The sequence below is a fragment of the Ranitomeya imitator genome, chromosome 2 (genome assembly GCF_032444005.1).
Source record: "Ranitomeya imitator isolate aRanImi1 chromosome 2, aRanImi1.pri, whole genome shotgun sequence".
Classification (NCBI taxonomy): domain Eukaryota; kingdom Metazoa; phylum Chordata; class Amphibia; order Anura; family Dendrobatidae; genus Ranitomeya; species Ranitomeya imitator.
Window position 1 is genome coordinate 154,609,739 of NC_091283.1, and position 20,141 is coordinate 154,629,879.

Below are 20,141 nucleotides of genomic sequence, written 5' to 3' on the forward strand. Positions count from 1 at the left end.
TTTATAATCAAATTAATTTTTTAAATATTTTATTAGGTTGGTTCAAGGGGTACACGGGCCGCAGTAGACAGGTCAGTGGAGGCCTAGTGGAAGGAGGGACCGCAGATGCGCCACTGTTTCACCCATACACAATTAGTAGGCCTAATGCAGCGTAGTTTCCAACAGCTACTAAACGAGAGCCGGAAGATCGAAGCTCAGGAAAGGCAACCTGGGGAACACCTTGGAGTGTAACACAACCTCTCTCTACACCACGGAAGGGCTGATTCTTAGGAAGGAAGGCTGTTTTAAATAAGCATTGCGCGTCCGAGGGTGATTATATTCTTATTCGGTATCTACTCACCCTCGGACGCGCCATGCTTCTTGATTTGTAATTAATGTTTATTTGCAATGTGCTTTTGACTTACTCAATTATTTTTTTAATTATTGATTTTATTAAATTAATAGTTTAACATCTTATTGGAAATAATTTAAAGGAGACGCGACAGGACAACACTCGGTGGATGCCATATCTGTGTTAACAACTCCAAAAAACTTTCAGTTAACTTCTTGCAGGAGAAAGAAATTGTAGCTGTTGGACCTTTGTAGTACAGTTCCAGATATTTGTTGTGTGTTTGTTTTGATTGTTAAAATGTCTGCATTTGAGATCTCAACACGATCTTATTTTTTATAATCAAATTAATTTTTTTTATATTTAATGATGTTGGTTCAAGGGGTACACGGGCAGCAATAGACAGGTCAGTGGAGGCCTAGTGGAAGGAGTGACGGCAGACAGGCATCAAAAGCCTAACATTGGGCTGGCTGTAGGCAAGTTAAAATTGGTTCCAGGGGAACACGGCCATCAGTGGCCTGGTCAGTGTAGTTGTAGTTGAAAGAACGGGACGCAGACAGGCTTCGAAGGCCTAACATAATAACATAGGGCTGGCTGTAGGCAAGTTAAAATTGGTTCCAGGGGAACACGGCCATCAGTGGCCTGGTCAGTGTAGTTGTAGTTGAAAGAACAGGACGCAGACAGGCTTCGAAGGCCTAACATAACAAACTTGGGCTGGCTGTAGGCACTTTTAAATTTGTTCCAGGGGTACATGGGCAGCAGTGTATGGTCAGTGGAAGTCTAGTGGAAGGAGTGACCGCAGACAGGCTTCGAAGGCCTAACATAACAAACTTGGGCTGGCTGTAGGCACTTTTAAATTGGTTCCAGGGGTACACGGGCAGCAGTGGTCTGGTCAGTGGAAGTCTAGTGGAAGGAGTGACCGCAGACAGGCTTCAAAGGCCTAACATAACAAACTTGGGCTGGCTGTAGGCACTTTTAAATTGGTTGCAGGGGTACACGGGCAGCAGTGGTCTGGTCAGTGGAAGTCTAGTGGAAGGAGTGACCGCAGACAGGCTTCGAAGGCCTAACATAACAAAATTGGGCTGGCTGTAGGCACTTTTAAATTGGTTCCAGGGGTACATGGGCAGCAGTGTATGGTCAGTGGAAGTCTAGTGGAAGGAGTGACGGCAGACAGTCTTCGAAGGCCTAACATAACAAAATTGGGCTGACTGTAGGCACTTTTAAATTGGTTCCAGGGTAACACGGCCAGCAGTGGCCTGGTCAGTGTAGTAGTTGTAGAAAGAAGGGACCGCAGACAGGCTTCGAAGGCCTAACATAACAAAAATGTCAAAACAATGGCATTGTCAGTGCCAGGCATTGAAGGATGTCAGCGCCTAGACTACACATTGGTGAAGCTGTGAGAGATAATTTTGCTAGTGGTAGAGCACTGTTTGAGCTGGGGGGGGGGGAACTGTCTTGTGGCCGGCGGTACAGGCACAGGGCCCCTCATATTACAACGGTGTGTCTGACGTTGGGTGCGCACCACCACCGCCAGAGACACTTTATTGTACTATGAGGGACCCAGTGGCAGTGCCGTCGACCAAAAGCGGCCACACCCACCTCTTCAGACAAACAGCACTCTCAAGGGTCCAAGCGCAAAGTGGCGATAGCACGGCCCCGTGTGGGGAGTTTGGCCATTTCGTGAGGTGGAAACATGTCGTATGCTGGACAATCAGGTGAAGAAAATTACGAGATTGGAAAAGTCATTCAGAATAGTCCACAGGCAAGACCTTTTCATAGGAAAGCTAGGTGTCAGCCGGGCAGGGTGGGGCAAAAGATTTTGAAATCCAGTTGTGGTTCATTTTAATGAAGGTTAGATCATCTACATTTTGGGTAGCCAGACGAGTCCTTTTTTCTGTTAGTATTGAACCTGCAGCACTGAATACTCTTTCTGATAGGACACTAGCTGCCGGGCAAGCAAGCTCCTGCAATGCATATTCTGCCAATTCTGGCCAGGTGTCTAATTTGGATGCCCAGTAATCAAATGGGAATGACGGTTGAGGAAGAACGTCGATAAGGGATGAAAAATAGTTTGTAACCATACTGGACAAATGTTGTCTCCTGTCACTTTGAATTGATGCTGCAGTACCTGTCCTGTCTGCGGTCATAGAAAAATCACTCCACAACCTGGTCAGAAAACCCCTCTGGCCAACGCCACTTCTGATTTCTGCCCCTCTAACACCTCTGGTCTGCTGGCCCCTGGAGCTCGTGTGAGAACGATCACGGGCGCTGTGTGCAGGGAATGCCAGAAGCAAACGGTCAACAAGAGTTGATTGTTTTGTTGCTAATATTAGTTCCAAGTTCTCATGTGGCATAATATTTTGCAATTTGCCTTTATAGCGAGGATCAAGGAGGCAGGCCAACCAGTAATCGTCATCGTTCATCATTTTTGTAATGCGTGTGTCCCTTTTGAGGATACGCAAGGCATAATCCGCCATGTGGGCCAAAGTTCCCGTTGTCAAATCTGCGGTTGTGCTTGGTTGAGGGGCAGTTGCAGGCAAATCTACGTCACTTGTGTCCCTCAAAAAACCAGAACCCGGCCTTGCCACGCCACCAATTTCCCGTGCCCCCGGGAAAGCTTCCTCATTAAAAATATACTCATCCCCATCATCCTCCTCATCCTCCACCTCCTCTTCGCCCGGTACCTCGTCATGTACACTGCCCTGACCAGACAATCGCTGACTGTCATCAAGGCTTTCCTCTTCCTCTGGTGCAGACGCCTGATCCTTTATGTGCGTCAAACTTTGCATCAGCAGACGCATTAGGGGGATGCTCATGCTTATTATGGCGTTGTCTGCACTAACCAGCCGTGTGCATTCCTCAAAACACTGAAGGACTTGACACATGTCTTGAATCTTCGACCACTGCACACCTGACAACTCCATGTCTGCCATCCTACTGCCTGCCCGTGTATGTGTATCCTCCCACAAAAACATAACAGCCCGCCTCTGTTCGCACAGTCTCTGAAGCATGTGCAGTGTTGAGTTCCACCTTGTTGCAACGTCTATGATTAGGCGATGCTGGGGAAGGTTCAAAGAACGCTGATAGGTCTGCATACGGCTGGAGTGTACAGGCGAACGGCGGATATGTGCGCAAAGTCCACGCACTTTGAGGAGCAGGTCGGATAACCCCGGATAACTTTTCAGGAAGCACTGCACCACCAGGTTTAAGGTGTGAGCCAGGCAAGGAATGTGTTTCAGTTGGGAAAGGGAGATGGCAGCCATGAAATTCCTTCCGTTATCACTCACTACCTTGCCTGCCTCAAGATCTACAGTGCCCAGCCACGACTGCGTTTCTTGCTGCAAGAACTCGGACAGAACTTCCGCGGTGTGTCTATTGTCGCCCAAACACTTCATAGCCAATACAGCCTGCTGACGTTTGCCAGTAGCTGCCCCATAATGGGAGACCTGGTGTGCAACAGTGGCAGGTGCGGATGGAGTGTTTGTGCGACTGCGGTCTGTGGACGAGCTCTTGCTTCTGCAGGAGGAGGAGGAGGAGGAGGGGGTGCGAACGGCTAAAGACAACTGTTTACTAGACCGTGGGCTAGGCAGAACTGTCCCAAACTTGCTGTCCCCTGTGGACCCTGAATCCACCACATTTACCCAGTGTGCCGTGATGGACACGTAACGTCCCTGGCCATGCCTACTGGTCCATGCATCTGTTGTCAGGTGCACCTTTGTGCTCACAGATTGCCTCAGTGCATGGACGATGCGCTCTTTAACATGCTGGTGGAGGGCTGGGATGGCTTTTCTGGAAAAAAAGTGTCGACTGGGTAGCTCGTAGCGTGGTACAGCGTAGTCCATCAGGTCTTTGAAAGCTTCGCTTTCAACTAACCGGTAGGGCATCATCTCTAACGAGATTAGTCTAGCTATGTGGGCGTTCAAACCCTGTGTACGCGGATGCGAGGCTAAGTATTTCCTTTTTCTAACCATAGTCTCATGTAGGGTGAGCTGGACTGGAGAGCTGGAGATCGTGGAACTAGCGGGGGTGCCGGTGGACATGGCAGACTGAGAGACGGTGGGAGATGGTATTGTTGCCGCCGATGCCCTAGATGCAGTGTTTCCTACTACGAAACTGGTGATTCCCTGACCCTGACTGCTTTGGCCTGGCAAAGATACCTGCACAGATACAGCAGGTGGTGCGCTAAATGGTGGTCCTACACTGCCGGAAGGGATGTTGCGTTGATGACTAGCTTCATTGGCCGAGGGTGCAACAACCTTAAGGGTCGTTTGGTAGTTAGTCCAAGCTTTCAAATGCATGGTGGTTAAATGTCTATGCATGCAACTAGTATTGAGACTTTTCAGATTCTGACCTCTGCTTAAGGAAGTAGAACATTTTTGACAGATGACTTTGCGCTGATCAATTGGATGTTGTTTAAAAAAATGCCAGACTGCACTCTTTCTAGCATCGGATACCTTTTCAGGCATTGCAGACTGAGCTTTAACCGGATGGCCACGCTGTCCTCCACCAGGTTTTGGCTTTGCCACGCGTTTTGGGCAAGATACGGGCCCGGCAGATGGAACCTGTGGCGATGTTGATGCCTGCTGCGGCCCCTCCTCCTCCTCTGCTTCAGAACTGCTGCCGCCTGCACCCTGTTCCCCCAATGGCTGCCAATCGGGGTCAAGAACTGGGTCATCTAATAACTCTTCTTGTACCTCCTGCGCAACTTCGTCTGTGTCACCGTGTCGTTCGGTGGTATAGCGTTCGTGATGGGGCAACATAGTCTCATCAGGGTCTGATTCTTGATCAGCACCCTGCGAGGGCAATGTTGTGGTCTGAGTCAAAGGACCAGCATAGTAGTCTGGCTGTGGCTGTGCGTCAGTGCACTCCATGTCAGATTCAACTTGTAATGGGCATGGACTGTTAACTGCTTCACTTTCTAAGCCAGGGACGGTATGTGTAAAGAGCTCCATGGAGTAACCCGTTGTGTCGCCTGCTGCATTCTTCTCTGTTGTTGTTTTTGCTGAAGAGGACAAGGAAGTGACTTGTCCCTGACCGTGAACATCCACTAACGACGCGCTGCTTTTACTTTTACCAGTTTCACGAGAGGAGGCAAAAGAGCTAGAGGCTGAGTCAGCAAGATAAGCCAAAACTTGCTCTTGCTGCTCCGGCTTTAAAAGCGGTTTTCCTAATCCCAGAAAAGGGAGCGTTCGAGGCCTTGTGTAGCCGGACGACGAACCTGGCTCCACAGCTCCAGACTTAGGTGCAATATTTTTTTCCCCACGACCACCTGATGCTCCACCACTACCACTACCCTCATTACCAGCTGACAATGAACGCCCCCGGCCACGACCTCTTCCACTAGACTTCCTCATTGTTTTAAAAACGTAACCAAACTAACGTTATTTGTTGCAGTCACACAACTTACACGGTGAGCTATAACTTCAGTATGATTTAGCTACCCCTTTACAGGTTGGTGAGACCACAGCGAAAATCAGGCCCAATGTTACACACTCTTTTTTTGGTGGCTGCAAATTAGAGAGATGCCACACACGCAGGACTGTCACTGAAGCACAAATGTTAATATTAATGTCACACTATTATTTTTTTTTTATTTTTATTTTTTTCAGGAACACTTTAGAAACCCCCCAAAAAAAAAAAATAGATTTTTGCAGGGAGAATTTAGAAAACAAATGTAACAAACTATATGCTTTCTATGGGCCACTGAGTGAGAGATGACGCACACAGGAATCAGGAGTGGCACACAAGCCCAGAGGCCAATATTTTTCTACCAATGATTGATGGAGTTATTTTCTCTGGTAGATTTTGGAACCCAAATCAAGGAAAAAAAATATAGGCTTTCTATGGACCACAATTGGAGAGAGAGAGAGAGAGAGAGAGAGAGATGGCACACCCAGGAGTCAAGACTGGCACACAAGCAGAAAGGCCAATATTAATCTCCCACTGTTTTTTTTGGTTGTTTTTTTTTTTTTTTTTTCAGGGAGACTTTAGAAAAAAAAATAATAAAAAAAATATGATTTTATCAGGAAGAATTTAGAAACCAAATAAAATAAAATGATTTTTTCAGGGAGAATTTATAAAACAAATAAAAACAAAAATAGGCGTTCTATGGCCCACTGACTGAGAGATGACGCACACAGGAGTCAGGAGTGGCACACAAGCCCAGAGGCCAATATTTTTCTACCAATGATTGATGTAGTTATTTTCTCTGGTAGATTTTGGAACCCAAATCAAGGAAAAAAAATATAGGCTTTCTATGGACCACAATTGGAGAGAGAGAGAGAGAGAGAGAGAGAGATGGCACACCCAGGAGTCAAGACTGGCACACAAGCAGAAAGGCCAATATTAATCTCCCACTGTTTTTTTTGGTTGTTTTTTTTTTTTTTTTTTTCAGGGAGACTTTAGAAAAAAAAATAATAAAAAAAATATGATTTTATCAGGAAGAATTTAGAAACCAAATAAAATAAAATGATTTTTTCAGGGAGAATTTATAAAACAAATAAAAACAAAAATAGGCGTTCTATGGCCCACTGACTGAGAGATGACGCACCCAGGAGTCAAGACTGGCACACAAGCAGAAAGGCCAATATTAATCTCCCACTGTTTTTTTTTTTTTTTTCAGGGAGACTTTAGAAAAAAAAATAATAAAAAAAATATGATTTTATCAGGAAGAATTTAGAAACCAAATAAAATAAAATGATTTTTTCAGGGAGAATTTAGAAAACAAATAAAACCAAAAATAGGCGTTCTATGGCCCACTGACTGAGAGAGAGAGAGAGAGATGGCACGCTTAGTACTGGCACACAAGCCCAAAGGGCAATATTAATCTCCCTTTTTTTTTCAGGGAGAATTTCTAAAACCCAAAAAAAAAAAAAAAATAGGCTTTCTATGGCCCACTATTTGTGAGAGAGATGGGACGCTCAGGACTGGCACAGATGGCACGCTCAGGACTGGCACAGAAGCCCAGAGGCCAATATTAATCTCCCTTTTTTTCTGGGAGAATTTATAAAACCAAAAAAATATTTAAATAGGCTTTCTATGGCCCACTATTTGTGAGAGAGATGGCACGCTCAGGACTGGCACAGATGGCACGCTCACAACTGGCACACAAGCCCAGAGGCCAATATTAATCTCCCTTTTTCAGGGAAAATTTATAAAACCAAAAAAAAAATTAAATAGGCTTTCTATGGCCCACTATTTGTGAGAGAGATGGCACGCTCAGGACTGGCACAGATGGCACGCTCACAACTGGCACACAAGCCCAGAGGCCAATATTAATCTCCCTTTTTTCAGGGAAAATTTATAAAACCAAAAAAAAAATTAAATAGGCTTTCTATGGCCCACTATTTGTGAGAGAGATGGCACGCTCAGGACTGGCACAGATGGCACGCTCACAACTGGCACACAACCCCAGAGGCCAATATTAATCTCCCTTTTTTTCAGGGAGAATTTATAAAACCAAAAAAAAAAATTAAATAGGCTTTCTATGGCCCACTATTTGTGAGAGAGATGGCACGCTCAGGGCTGGCACAGATGGCACGCTCACAACTGGCACACAAGCCCAGAGGCCAATATTAATCTCCCTTTTTTCAGGGAAAATTTATAAAACCAAAAAAAAAATTAAATAGGCTTTCTATGGCCCACTATTTGTGAGAGAGATGGCACGCTCAGGGCTGGCACAGATGGCACGCTCACAACTGGCACACAAGCCCAGAGGCCAATATTAATCTCCCTTTTTTCAGGGAAAATTTATAAAACCAAAAAAAAAATTAAATAGGCTTTCTATGGCCCACTATTTGTGAGAGAGATGGCACGCTCAGGACTGGCACAGATGGCACGCTCACAACTGGCACACAAGCCCAGAGGCCAATATTAATCTCCCTTTTTTCAGGGAGAATTTATAAAACCCAAAAAAAAATTAAATAGGCTTTCTATGGCCCACTATTTGTGAGAGAGATGGCACGCTCAGGGCTGGCACAGATGGCACGCTCACAACTGGCACACAAGCCCAGAGGCCAATATTAATCTCCCTTTTTTTCAGGGAGAATTTATAAAACCCCCCCAAAAAAAAAATAGGCTTTCTATGGCCCACTATTTGTGAGAGAGATGGCACACTCAGGACTGGCACACAAGCCCAAAGGCCAATATTAATCTCCCACTGTATTTTTATCAGGGAGAATTTATACACCCCACAAAAAAAAATACAGAAAAATGAAAAGGCTTTCTATGGCCCACTATGTGAGAGAGATGGCACACACAGGGATGGCACTCTAGCAGAAATGCCAAATTGCCAATCTTAATCTCCCACCAAAAAAAAAAAAAAAAAAAAAAAAAAAACAGGGAATGTCCTACAATTACTATCTCCCTGCCTGCAGTAATCTCAGCCAGGTATGGCAGGCAGCTACTATCTCCCTGCCTGCAGTAATCTCAGCCAGGTATGGCAGGCAGCAATAAGGAGTGGACTGATGCACAAATGAAATAAAAAGTGTGGACAAACAAAAAAGATAGCTGTGCAGAAAGGAAGGAACAAGAGGATTTGTGCTTTGAAAAAAGCAGTTGGTTTGCACAGCGGCGTACACACAGCAATGCAGCTATCAGGGAGCCTTCTAGGGCAGCCCAATGAGCTACAGCGCTGAGGGGGGAAAAAAAAAAAAAAACTTCCACTGTCCCTGCACACCGAGGGTGGTGTTGGACAGTGCAAATCGCTGCAGCACAAGCGGTTTTGTGGTTAATGGACCCTGCCTAACGCTATCCCTGCTTCTGACAAAGCGGCAGCAACCTCTCCCTAAGCTCAGATCAGCAGCAGTAAGATGGCGGTCGGCGGGAACGCCTCTTTATAGCCCCTGTGACGTCGCAGACAGCAAGCCAATCACTGCAATGCCCTTCTCTAAGATGGTGGGGACCAGGACCTATGTCATCACGCTGCCCACACTCTGCGTTTACCTTCATTGGCTGAGAAATGGCGCTTTTCGCGTCATTGAAACGCGACTTTGGCGCGAAAGTCGCGTACCGCATGGCCGACCCCGCACAGGGGTCGGATCGGGTTTCATGAAACCCCGACTTAGCCAAAAGTCGGCGACTTTTGAAAATGTTCGACCCGTTTCGCTCAACCCTAGCAGAAGCAGCTGCGGCCTCGTCCATTACTCGTCAGTCAACTACTTAATTCTGACGACTGGAGCCAGCGGAGTTACGTCTCCCTGACAAACTAGTGGAAGCGGTGGGATCTGCATAATCTCTCTGGCTGATATCCGTGACAATATTATATATACAGTGGTGTGAGAAAGCATTTCCCCTCTTCCTTCCTTCTCTATTCCTTTGCATGCTTGTCACACTTAAATGTTTCAAATCACCAAACAAATTTAAATATTAGACAAAGATAGCACAATAAACACAAAATGCAGTTTTTAAACTAAAGTCTTTATTATTAAGGGAAAAAGAAATCTAAACCTAGAGGGCCCTGTGTGAAAAAGTGACCCCCCCCCCCCTTAAAACATAAATTATCTGTGGTCTATCACATATTTGGGAAGCTGAGTTCAAACTCCCTACCCACACCCAGGCCTGATTACTGTTACACCTGTTCTTAATCAAGAAATCATTAAAATAGGACCTGCCTGACAAAGTGAGGTAGACCAAATGAACCTCAAAAGCTAGACATCTTGCAGCGATCCAAGAAATTCTGGAACAAGTAAGAAAAAGTAATTGAGATCTATCAGTCTGGAAAAGGTTATAAAGCCATTTCTCAAGCTTTGGGACTCCAGCGAACCATAGTGAAAGCCATTAACCACAAATGGCAAAAACATGGAATAGTGGTGAACCTTCCCAGGAGTGGCCGGCCGACCAAAATGACCCCAAGAGCGCAGCAATGACTAGTCCAAGAGATCTCACAAGACGACACAACATCATACAAAGAACTGCAGGCCTCACGTAAGTTCAGCGTTCATGACTCCACCATTAAGAAAGACTGTGCATAAATGGTCTGCATGGCTGAGTGGCAAGACAAAAACAACTGCTGAGAATTAAGAACAAAGACTCGTCTCAGTTTTGCCAGAAAACATCTTAATGATCCCCAAGACTTTTGGGAGAATACTCTGTGGACTGATGAGACAAAAGTTTAACTTTTTGGAACCTGTATTGTTTCATTACATCTGGCATAGAAGTAACACAACATTTCAGAAAAGGAACATCATACCAACAGTAAAATATGGTGGCGACAGTGTGATGGTCTAGGTATGTTTTGCAGCCTCAGGACCTGGAAGACTTGCTGTGGTAATGGGACCATGAATTCTGCTGTCTACCTAAAAATCCTAAAGGAGAACGTCCGGCAATCTGTTTGGGACCTCAAGTTTAAGTGCACTTGGGTTATACAGCAGAACAATGATCCAAAACACACCAGCAAGTTCACCTCTGAGTGGCTTCAGAAAAACTAAATTAAGACTTTGGAGTGACCTATTCAAAGCCCTGACCTTAATCCAATTGAGATGCTGTGGCATGACCTTAAAAAGGTTGTTCATGCCAGGAAACTCCCCAATGTGACCGAGTTACAACAATTCTGTAAGGATGAGTGGGCCAAAATTCCTCCAGAGCGTTGTAAAAGACTCATTGCCAGTTATCACAAATGCTTGATTGTAGTTGTTGGTGCTAAGGGTGGCCCAACAAGTTATTGGGTTTAGGAACAATCACTTTTTCACACAGGGCACTGTAGGTTTGGATTTCTTTTTCCCTTAATTCTGTAGAAGGACGTAGATCTGGGTATTTATTATGATGGAATATAGGCTGAACTGGATGGACAAATGTCTTTTTTCGGCCTTACTAACTATGTTACTATGTTACTATGTTAATGATAAAGACCTTCATTTATAAACTGCATTTTGTGATTACTTGTGTTATCTCTGTCTAATATTTACATTTGTCTGGTGATCTGAAACATTTAAGTGTGACAAACATGGAAAAGAAAAGGAAATCAGTAAAGGGGCGAACACTTTTTCACACCAATTTATATATATGGTTGTTGGTCTCCTAGCAGGAAAAAGGATACATACAGTAGCTGCAGGCGATGTGACCACCACTGACCTCCATGTATACGTCACTCCTATTCAGAACCTGATATGAAGGCAAAGCAAATCTTCCTCATCCACAAACCATCCCCCCATAGAGCAGATGAATGAGCATTGCTATAAGCAATGCTGCAAATGTTCTGTTAGGTGTAGGCCCAAAACATGAAGTAAATAGGAGGAGACGCACAGATTCATATTCAACAGTGGCTTGTTACATAAAATAATGTGGAGACTGCTGCCATATATTACCATATAACAGGGAACAAGATGGCGCCACAACACATGAGGTCCACAAGGAACAGGATCTCTTTCCACAGCCCGGAATCCGTGGTGCCCTCCTCTGTCGACTCTATGATGATATAAGCCACATTGGCCAAAACCTAAGAGTAAAAGCGAGATGTTAACCCCTAAAATCATACTGAAGACACACTATATGGAGAAAAGTATGTGCAAACAGGTTCCCATAAAGCTGAAGATACAATTGTTCACAATGTCTTGTGCTGAAGATTAAGATTCTCCATCACTGGAACTAAGGGGCCGAAGCCGAGCCCTGATAAGGCCATGGCTTTATCCTCCTCCACCAAACTGTACAGCGGGCACAATGCAGTCAGGGGGGCGACGTTCTCCTGGCATTCACTAAACCCAGACTCATCCACCAGACGTAAGATAGAGAAGTGCGATCCATCACTGCACACTTAATGAGAATCCGGAATTCAACAGGTACAATGTGCGGCCCAGGACTTGTCTATAGAGCGTATGTGATCCACACCTACGACTAATATGAGATCACGGCACTATTACTAGGAGTGGCTTGATTACTGCTGCACAGTTATAAGATCTGGATATAACGTCGGGGCACAGTTAACCCTCGACTTCCTGCAGCCATTTCTTTTATTCCTTTTCCCAGCACAATACCTTTTCCACTTTCCCAATGGTAATGCTTTATGAGCCGTTGTCCAACCACTTAGATGCTGCAGCCCATCACAACTAGGTATGTAGATGGCGACTCATACGGTTATATTGCTGGAAACCTGAAAGCCCACAACTAGAGCGATATGGACATCCTCCATATAAAAGGCACGGATGTGTATGACCCAAGGGTGAAGGCAGCACAAATGTGCACTGCGTCCTATCCCTACCTGCAGTGGGATCACAATCATGAAGATCTTCTTATCCTTATCGGACAGAATGTGCTTGACGAAGGCCCAGCCGGTTCCGATCAGAGCGATGGTAATGAACAGCAGTGCACCTTTCAGCCTGTCAGGTAACAATCCCAGGGTTAGTACCAGATTGGGCAGGAAATGTTATCACACACTGTACAGCAGCAAGCCATCCGCTCCACATCCGTCATCTGCAAATCACTGGAGGACACAGACACCGGGAAGAGAAGTCCTGTGCAAATGTCAGGGATATTAATGTATTATCACTGTCTGTATCAGCCAGAGAAGAATGGTGAATACCGCTCTGGAAACTGTACGAATAGACTTTATATCTGAGCACCGAAGTGTCCATTACTAGCCTGACCTGGCTCCAGTGCTGTGCCACAGCTCCTTCTCCTGTGGCCGGCTCTTTCTGTACTAGGCTGTCCTAGGTGACCCTGAAAGCATCTCAGATTTCATCACCCAAAACCTTTTGAGGCTGGCTCAGGCAGCTAAGAGATGCCAGAGTATTCAGGAAGTATAGCACCTAGCTAACACACGTTTTTGTAGGCTTTAGGCTATGTGCACACGTTCAGGAATTCATGCAGAAAATTCCTGAGAATTCCGGACATTTTCTGCATGAAATCCACAAGAAAACCGCATGCGTTTTTGCCGCGTTTTTGCCGCGGTTTTGACGCGTTTTTTTCCGGACACTTCCCAATGCATTTTGGAGTGGGAAATCCGCAAAAAAAAACACAAAAAGATAGAGCATGTCCGGATTTTGTGCGGTATGCGTTTTTTTTGCGGAAAAAAACGCATCATGTGCACAAAACATGCGGAATTCATTCTAAATGATGGGATGCTTATTGTATGCGTTTTTTTTGCGGTTTTATAGCGTTTTTATCGTGAAAAACCGCGAAAAAACCGCAACGTGTGAACACAGCCTTAGTCTCATCTTCCTCCAAACTCTGCTTCAGCCAGATGGTTAATTATCCTCCCTACAACTCCGGTCTGCTCCCCAGCATCTACTTCTACCTCCAATTCCCCGACCCATAAATTCCCTCTCAAGCTAATCGCTGCTATCACGGTACTGACTGCATATATGTCTCTGCTATTAACCCCATCCCTGCTGAAAGTTCTTGATTACATAAATGGATAGAATTAATGTGAATCAATTCACAGGGCAGTAATCTCTGGCTGCTGTACTGAAGCCTTGAGAGCCACCCCTACCTCCTGGCATCTAAGGCTCTTCTTCTGAGCTGTCACCCTGGCACGACACCACGTGTGACACAACAACGTCATACCAGACAGACTAATCAAAAAGAGCTGCGGAGGCCAGGAGGAAGGAGGCAGTTCTTGGACTGTCTAGACGTGGCCCCTGGACCGGGTCATATGAATCAATTTGAACCAACTCCAGTCTCTGCTATTAACATCATCTCTGCTGCAAGTTCTCTGATTGCATAGATAGTACTGTGAAAAAGCTCTAGGCAGGTGTGGAAAAAATGATGCCGAGTTAGAAGCTTTCATATATAGAAATGTTAATAGATAACTGCATGGCTTCAAAAAAATTTCACAGAAAACTAATATTTGTAATTTCTCCAAAAATTATAAATACATTTTTCACTGTCAGTGAAAAATAACTGCGTCACTTCTTCTCGTCACTTGCACACAGGTTATGAAGGAACTCAGCAGGTTGTTCCAAACATCTTGGAGAACTGACCACAGATCTATAATATAACGCTGGGAGCGTCACTCTGTCCGAAGCCGTTATAGACTGCGCAGGCGCGACGCTCCTAGCGTTACATTATAGAGTGTCAGGAAAACAAAAAATGGCGCCGGAAGGCGCGGACTGCCGGGAGCAGGGGTACACCGTGCACATATTTGCGCCCTGATTATGCTGTGGCACTTCATGCCCCAGCAATTTGTTACTTACGCCATTCCTTTCCGCCCATTTTCTTCGTCCTGCTGCCGGAATCGGCGCCTGCGCACTGCAGTGTGTCTTCGAGAAAATGGCGCCGGAAAGCGCGGACTGTGCAGGCGCCGATTCCTGCGGAAAGGGCGGAAAGGAATGGCGTAAGTAGCAAATTGCTGTGGCATGAAGCTGTGGCACTTCATGCCACAGCAATTTGTTACTTACGCCACCTGATTCCTTTCCGCCGCCATTTTCTTGGTCCTGCTGCCGGAATCGGCGCCTGCGCAGTCCGCGCTTTCCGGCGCCATTGCAGGGTGTCTTCAAGAAAATGGCGCCAAAAGCGCGGACTGCGCAGGCGCCGCTTCCGCCAGCAGGAGGACCAAGAAAATGGCGGCGGAAAGGAATCAGGTGGCGCGAGTAACAAATTGCTGTGGCATGAGGCTGTGGCACTTCATGCCACAGCTATTTGTTACTTACGCCACCTGATACGGGGAATATACTATGGAGCATCTTATGGAGCAGCGTATGGGGCATATGGATGGGAGCAGCAAATTAAAGAACGGTGGCGCAGGATGGGAGCAGCACATGACAGAATAGGGCAGCACATGACAGAACGGGGGTGCAGGATGGCAGCAGCACATGACAGAACGGGGGCGCAGGATGGGAGCAGCACATGACAGAACGGGGGCGCAGGATGGGAGCAGCACATGACAGAACGGGGACGCATGTCATGTGCTGCTCCATCCTGCGCCCCCATCCTGGTATGTGCTGAACCCATCCTGCACTCCCGTTCTGTCATGTGCTGCTCTATCCTGCGCCCCCATTCTGTCATGTGCTGCTCCCATCCTGCGCCCCCGTTCTGTCATGTGCTGCTCCCATCCTGCGCCCCCGTTCTGTCATGTGCTGCTCCCATCCTGCGCCCCCGTTCTGTCATGTGCTGCCCTATTCTGTCATGTGCTGCTCCCATCCTGCGCCACCGTTCTTTAATTTGCTGCTCGCATCCATATGCCCCATACGCTGCTCCATAAGATGCTCCATAGTATATGCCCCGTATCAGGTGGCGTAAGTAACAAATAGCTGTGGCATGAAGTGCCACAGCCTCATGCCACAGCAATTTGTTACTTGCGCCACCTGATTCCTTTCCGCCGCCATTTTCTTGGTCCTCCTGCTGGCGGAATCGGCGCCTGCGCAGTCCGCGCTTTCCGGCACCATTTTCTTGAAGACACACTGCAGTGTGTCTTCAAGAAAATGGCGCCAGAAAGCGCGGACTGCGCAGGCGCCGATTCCGGCAGCAGGACCAAGAAAATGGCGGCGGAAAGGAATCAGGTGGCGTAAGTAACAAATTGCTGTGGCATGAAGTGCCACAGCTTCATGCCACAGCAATTTGCTAATTACGCCATTCCTTTCCGCCCATTTTCTTCGTCCTCATGCTGCCAGAATCGGCGCCTGTGCAGTCCACGCTTTCCGGCGCCATTTTCTTGATTACACACTGCAGGTGCAGGCGCCATAGCATAATCAGGGCGCAAATATGTGCACGGTGTCCCCCCTGCTCCCGACCCCCTGCTCCCGGCAGTCCGCGCCTTCCGGCGTCATGTTTTTTTTTCCTGACACTCTATAATGTAACGCTAGGAGCTTCGCGCCTGCGCAGTCTATAAAGGCTTCGGACAGAGTGACGCTCCCAGCGTTATATTATAGATACAGCTGCAGAGCAGCGTATCTAATCCAATCACGTGTGATACAGTCTGCAGTGCCACGTATCTAATGACATCATGTGTTATACAGCCTGCAGCACCACGTACAGTACAGTCCAAAAGTTTGGACACACCTTCTCATTTAAAGATTTTTCTGTATTTTCATGATTATGAAAATTGTACATTCACACTGAATGCATCAAAACTATGAATTAACACATGTGGAATTATATACGTAACAAAAAAGTGTGAAACAACTGAAATTATGTCTTATATTCTAGGTTCTTCAAAGTAGCCACCTTTTGCTTTGATGACTGCTTTGCAAACTCTTGGCATTCTCTTGATGAGCTTCAAAAGGTAGTCACCAGGAATGGTCTTCCAACAATCTTGAAGGAGTTTCCAGAGATGCTTAGCCATGTTGGCCCTTTTGCCTTCACTCTGCGGTCCAGCTCACCTCAAACCATCGTGATTGGGTTCAGGTCTGGTGACTGTGGAGGCCAGGTCAGCTGGCATAGCATCCTATCACTCTCCTTATTGGTCAAATAGCCCTTACACAGCCTGGAGGTGTGTTTGGGGTCATTGTCCTGTTAAAAAATAAATGATGGTCCAACTAATCGCAAACTGGATGGAATAGCATGCCGCTGCAAGATGCTGTGGTAGCCATGCTGGTTCAGTATGCCTTCAATTTTGAATAAATCCCCAACAGTGTCACCAGCAAAGCACCCCCACACCATCACACCTCCTCCTCCATGCTTCACTGTGGGAACCAGGCATGTAGAGTCCATCCGTTCACCTTTTCTGTGTCGCACAAAGACACGGTGGTTGGAACCAAAGATCTCAAATTTGGACTCATCAGACCAAAGCACAGATTTCCACTGGTCTAATGTCCATTCCTTGTGTTCTTTAGCCCGAACAAGTCTCTTCTGCTTGTTGCCTATCCTTAGCAGTGGTTTCCTAGCAGCTATTTTACCATGAAGGCCTGCTGCACAAAGTCTCCTCTTAACAGTTGTAGAGATGTGTCTGCTGCTAGAACTCTGTGGCATTGACCTGGTCTCTAATTTGAGCTGCTGTTAACCTGCGATTTCTGAGGCTGGTGACTCGGATAAACTTATCCTCAGAAGCAGAGGTGACTCTTGGTCTTCCTTTCCTGGGGAGGTCCTCATGTGAGCCAGTTTCTTTGTAGCGCTAGATGGTTTTTGCCACTGTACTTGGGGACACTTTCAAAGTTTTCCCAATTTTCCGGACTGGCTGACCTTCATTTCTTAAAGTAATGATGGCCACTTGCTTTTCTTTACTTAGCTGCTTTTTTCTTGCCATAATACAAATTCTAACAGTCTATTCAGTAGGACTATCAGCTGTGTATCCACCAGACTTCTGCACAACACAACCGATGGTCCCAATCCCATTTATAAGGCAAGAAATCCCACTTAATAAACCTGACAGGGCACACCTGTGAAGTGAAAACCATTCCCGGTGACTACCTCGTGAAGCTCATCAAGAGAATGCCAAGAGTGTGCAAAGCAGTCATCAAAGCAAAAGGTGGCTACTTTGAAGAACCTAGAATAGAAGACATAATTTCAGTTGTTTCACACTTTTTTGTTAAGTATATAATTCCACATGTGTTAATTCATAGTTTTGATGCCTTCAGTATGAATGTTCAATTTTCATAGTTATGAAAATACAGAAAAATCTTTAAATGAGGTGTGTCCAAACTTTTGGTCTGTACTGTATTTAATCCCATCATGTGTTATTACAGCCTGCAGTACCACATATCCAACACCATCATGTGCGATACAGCCTGCAGTACCACATATCTAATCCCATCATGTTATACAGCCTGCAGTACCACGTATCTATCACTATCATGTGCGATACAGCCTGCAGTACCACGTATCTATCACTATCATGGGCAGCACGGTGGCGCAGTGATTAGCACCGCAGCCTTGCAGCGCTGGAGTCAACATCTGCAAAGAGTTTGTATGTTCTCTCCGTGTTTGCGTGGGTTTCCTCCGGGCACTCCGGTTTCCTCCCACATTCCAAAGACATACTGATAGGGAATTTAGAGTGTGAGCCCCATCAGGGACAGCGATGATAATGTGTGCAAACTGTAAAGCGCTGCGTAATATGTTAGCGCTATATAAAAATAAAGATTATTATTATTATCATCATGTGCGATACAGCCTACAGTACCACATATCTAATGCCATCATGTGAGACAGCCTGCAGCACCACATATCTAATGCCATCATGTGAGACAGCCTGCAGTACCATGTATCTAATATCATCATGTGAGACAATTTGCAATACCACATATGTAATACCATCATGTGAGACAGCCTGCAGTACCACGTATCTAATACCATCATGTGAGACAGCCTGCAGTACCACGTAGCTAATGCCATCATGTGAGACAGCCTGCAGTACCACGTAGCTAATGCCATCATGTGAGAAGCCTGCAGTACCACGTATAATACCATCATGTGAGACAGCCTGCAGTACCACGCATCTAATACCATCATGTAAATCAGCCTAACACAATATACAGGAGGACACATAGTATATAGGTGCATAAAAATATAATTCATCTACTTCATAAAATATAAAGGTATGGCACAAAAGACACTTTCAGGAATCGACAGAAACATAGGGGTCTTGGTTTGAAAATATACCAAAATCGCACGTACCCACAATATCCAAATCTTGTAAACTAAATGCTGTAATACAAATGCTTATATCCAGGTAAGTGATCACTGGGTGAAGAAGTATTCCAGCAATGTAGTCATATTTAAATGGCGTAACGTCCCGAACCTGGTACAGATGGTCATCGCATAAGGGGCTACACAGTGTTAAAGTCAATACTCCTAAATAGAATTATATATGCCCCACATTATACCTAAGGAAAGTGCGATCGTGCTATATAACAAAGGAAGGTACCGTTCAGTAGTATACCATATTTTTCAGACTATAAGACTCAATTTTTTTCCTCCCAAAATATGGAGGAAAATGGGGGTGTGTCTTATAGTCCGGATATATTTGCTCTGGCGGGGGAGCGGTATCGGAGGAGCAGCGGGTCACAGTGGCAGGAGCCAGCGGCTCCAGCTAACTCCTGTGCCCGCTGCTAAAGAGAAATGAATATGCACTGCATTCCACGCCCATGGGCGTGGAAGGCAATGAATATTCATTGCATCCTGGTATGATTGATTGGCCCCATCCCCTTGTTGGTATGATTGGCCCCATCCCCTTGTTGGTATGATTGGCCCCATCAGAAAAGAGTTAAAAAAAAAAACCCTTACTCTTACCTTATTCCACTCCCTCGCAGTCGCAGCGTCCTGCTCCGGTGCCAGCAGTTGCTTAATGCTTGTAAGCGGCGCATGGCAGGGACATCATGCACTGCTCACAAGCAGAGCACAGCTCCCAGAATACTCACCGGTGTTCATCAGAGATCGCGGTATCTATTCCTCTTCAGTAGTGCGCACTGTCAGCCGCCTGCTTCCTGCGGCTGCCGGTAGTCACATGTGTTGATACTTAAGAGAAAATGAATATTCTGAATATTCATTTCTCTTTAGTATTGGCATATGTGACCGTAGGCTGAATATTCATTTCTCTTAAGTATCGGCACACGTGACCGCCGGCAGTAGCAAGAAGCAAGCGGCTGACAGTGTGCACTACTGAAGAGGAATAGATACTCACCGTGATCTCTGATGACCATCCGGGTGAGTATTCTGGCAGCTGTGCTCTGCTTGTGAGCAGCGCATGATGTCCCCGCTATGCGTTGCTTACAAGCATTAAGCAGCTGCTGGCACCGGAGCAGGACGCTGCGACTGCGAGGGAGTGGAGGAAGGGAAGAGTAAAGGTTTGGCTTTTTTAATCTTTTCTGATGGGGTCATGGATACCAGGACTGGGATGGAGCCAATCATACCAGCAAGGGGGTGGGGCCAATTATTATTATTATAGCGCCATTTATTACATGGCGCTTTACATGTGAGGATGTGTATACATAATAAAAACAGGTACAAT

At 46.0% G+C, this 20,141-nt stretch overlaps 1 protein-coding gene across 3 annotated transcripts in view; it reads right to left on the bottom strand.

Annotated features, from left to right (window-relative positions):
• The window catches only part of GPR107 (G protein-coupled receptor 107), a 99,134-nt gene that overhangs the window by 32,474 nt on the left and 46,519 nt on the right, over window positions 1-20,141 (bottom strand). For all 3 annotated transcript variants that reach the window (XM_069747499.1, XM_069747498.1, XM_069747497.1), the window contains exons 12-13: window positions 12,522-12,639; window positions 11,632-11,762 (exon numbers count right to left, since the gene is read on the bottom strand). In XM_069747499.1, coding sequence (XP_069603600.1) covers window positions 11,632-11,762; window positions 12,522-12,639 — 249 coding nt within the window. The remainder of the gene's footprint in view (window positions 1-11,631; window positions 11,763-12,521; window positions 12,640-20,141) is intronic.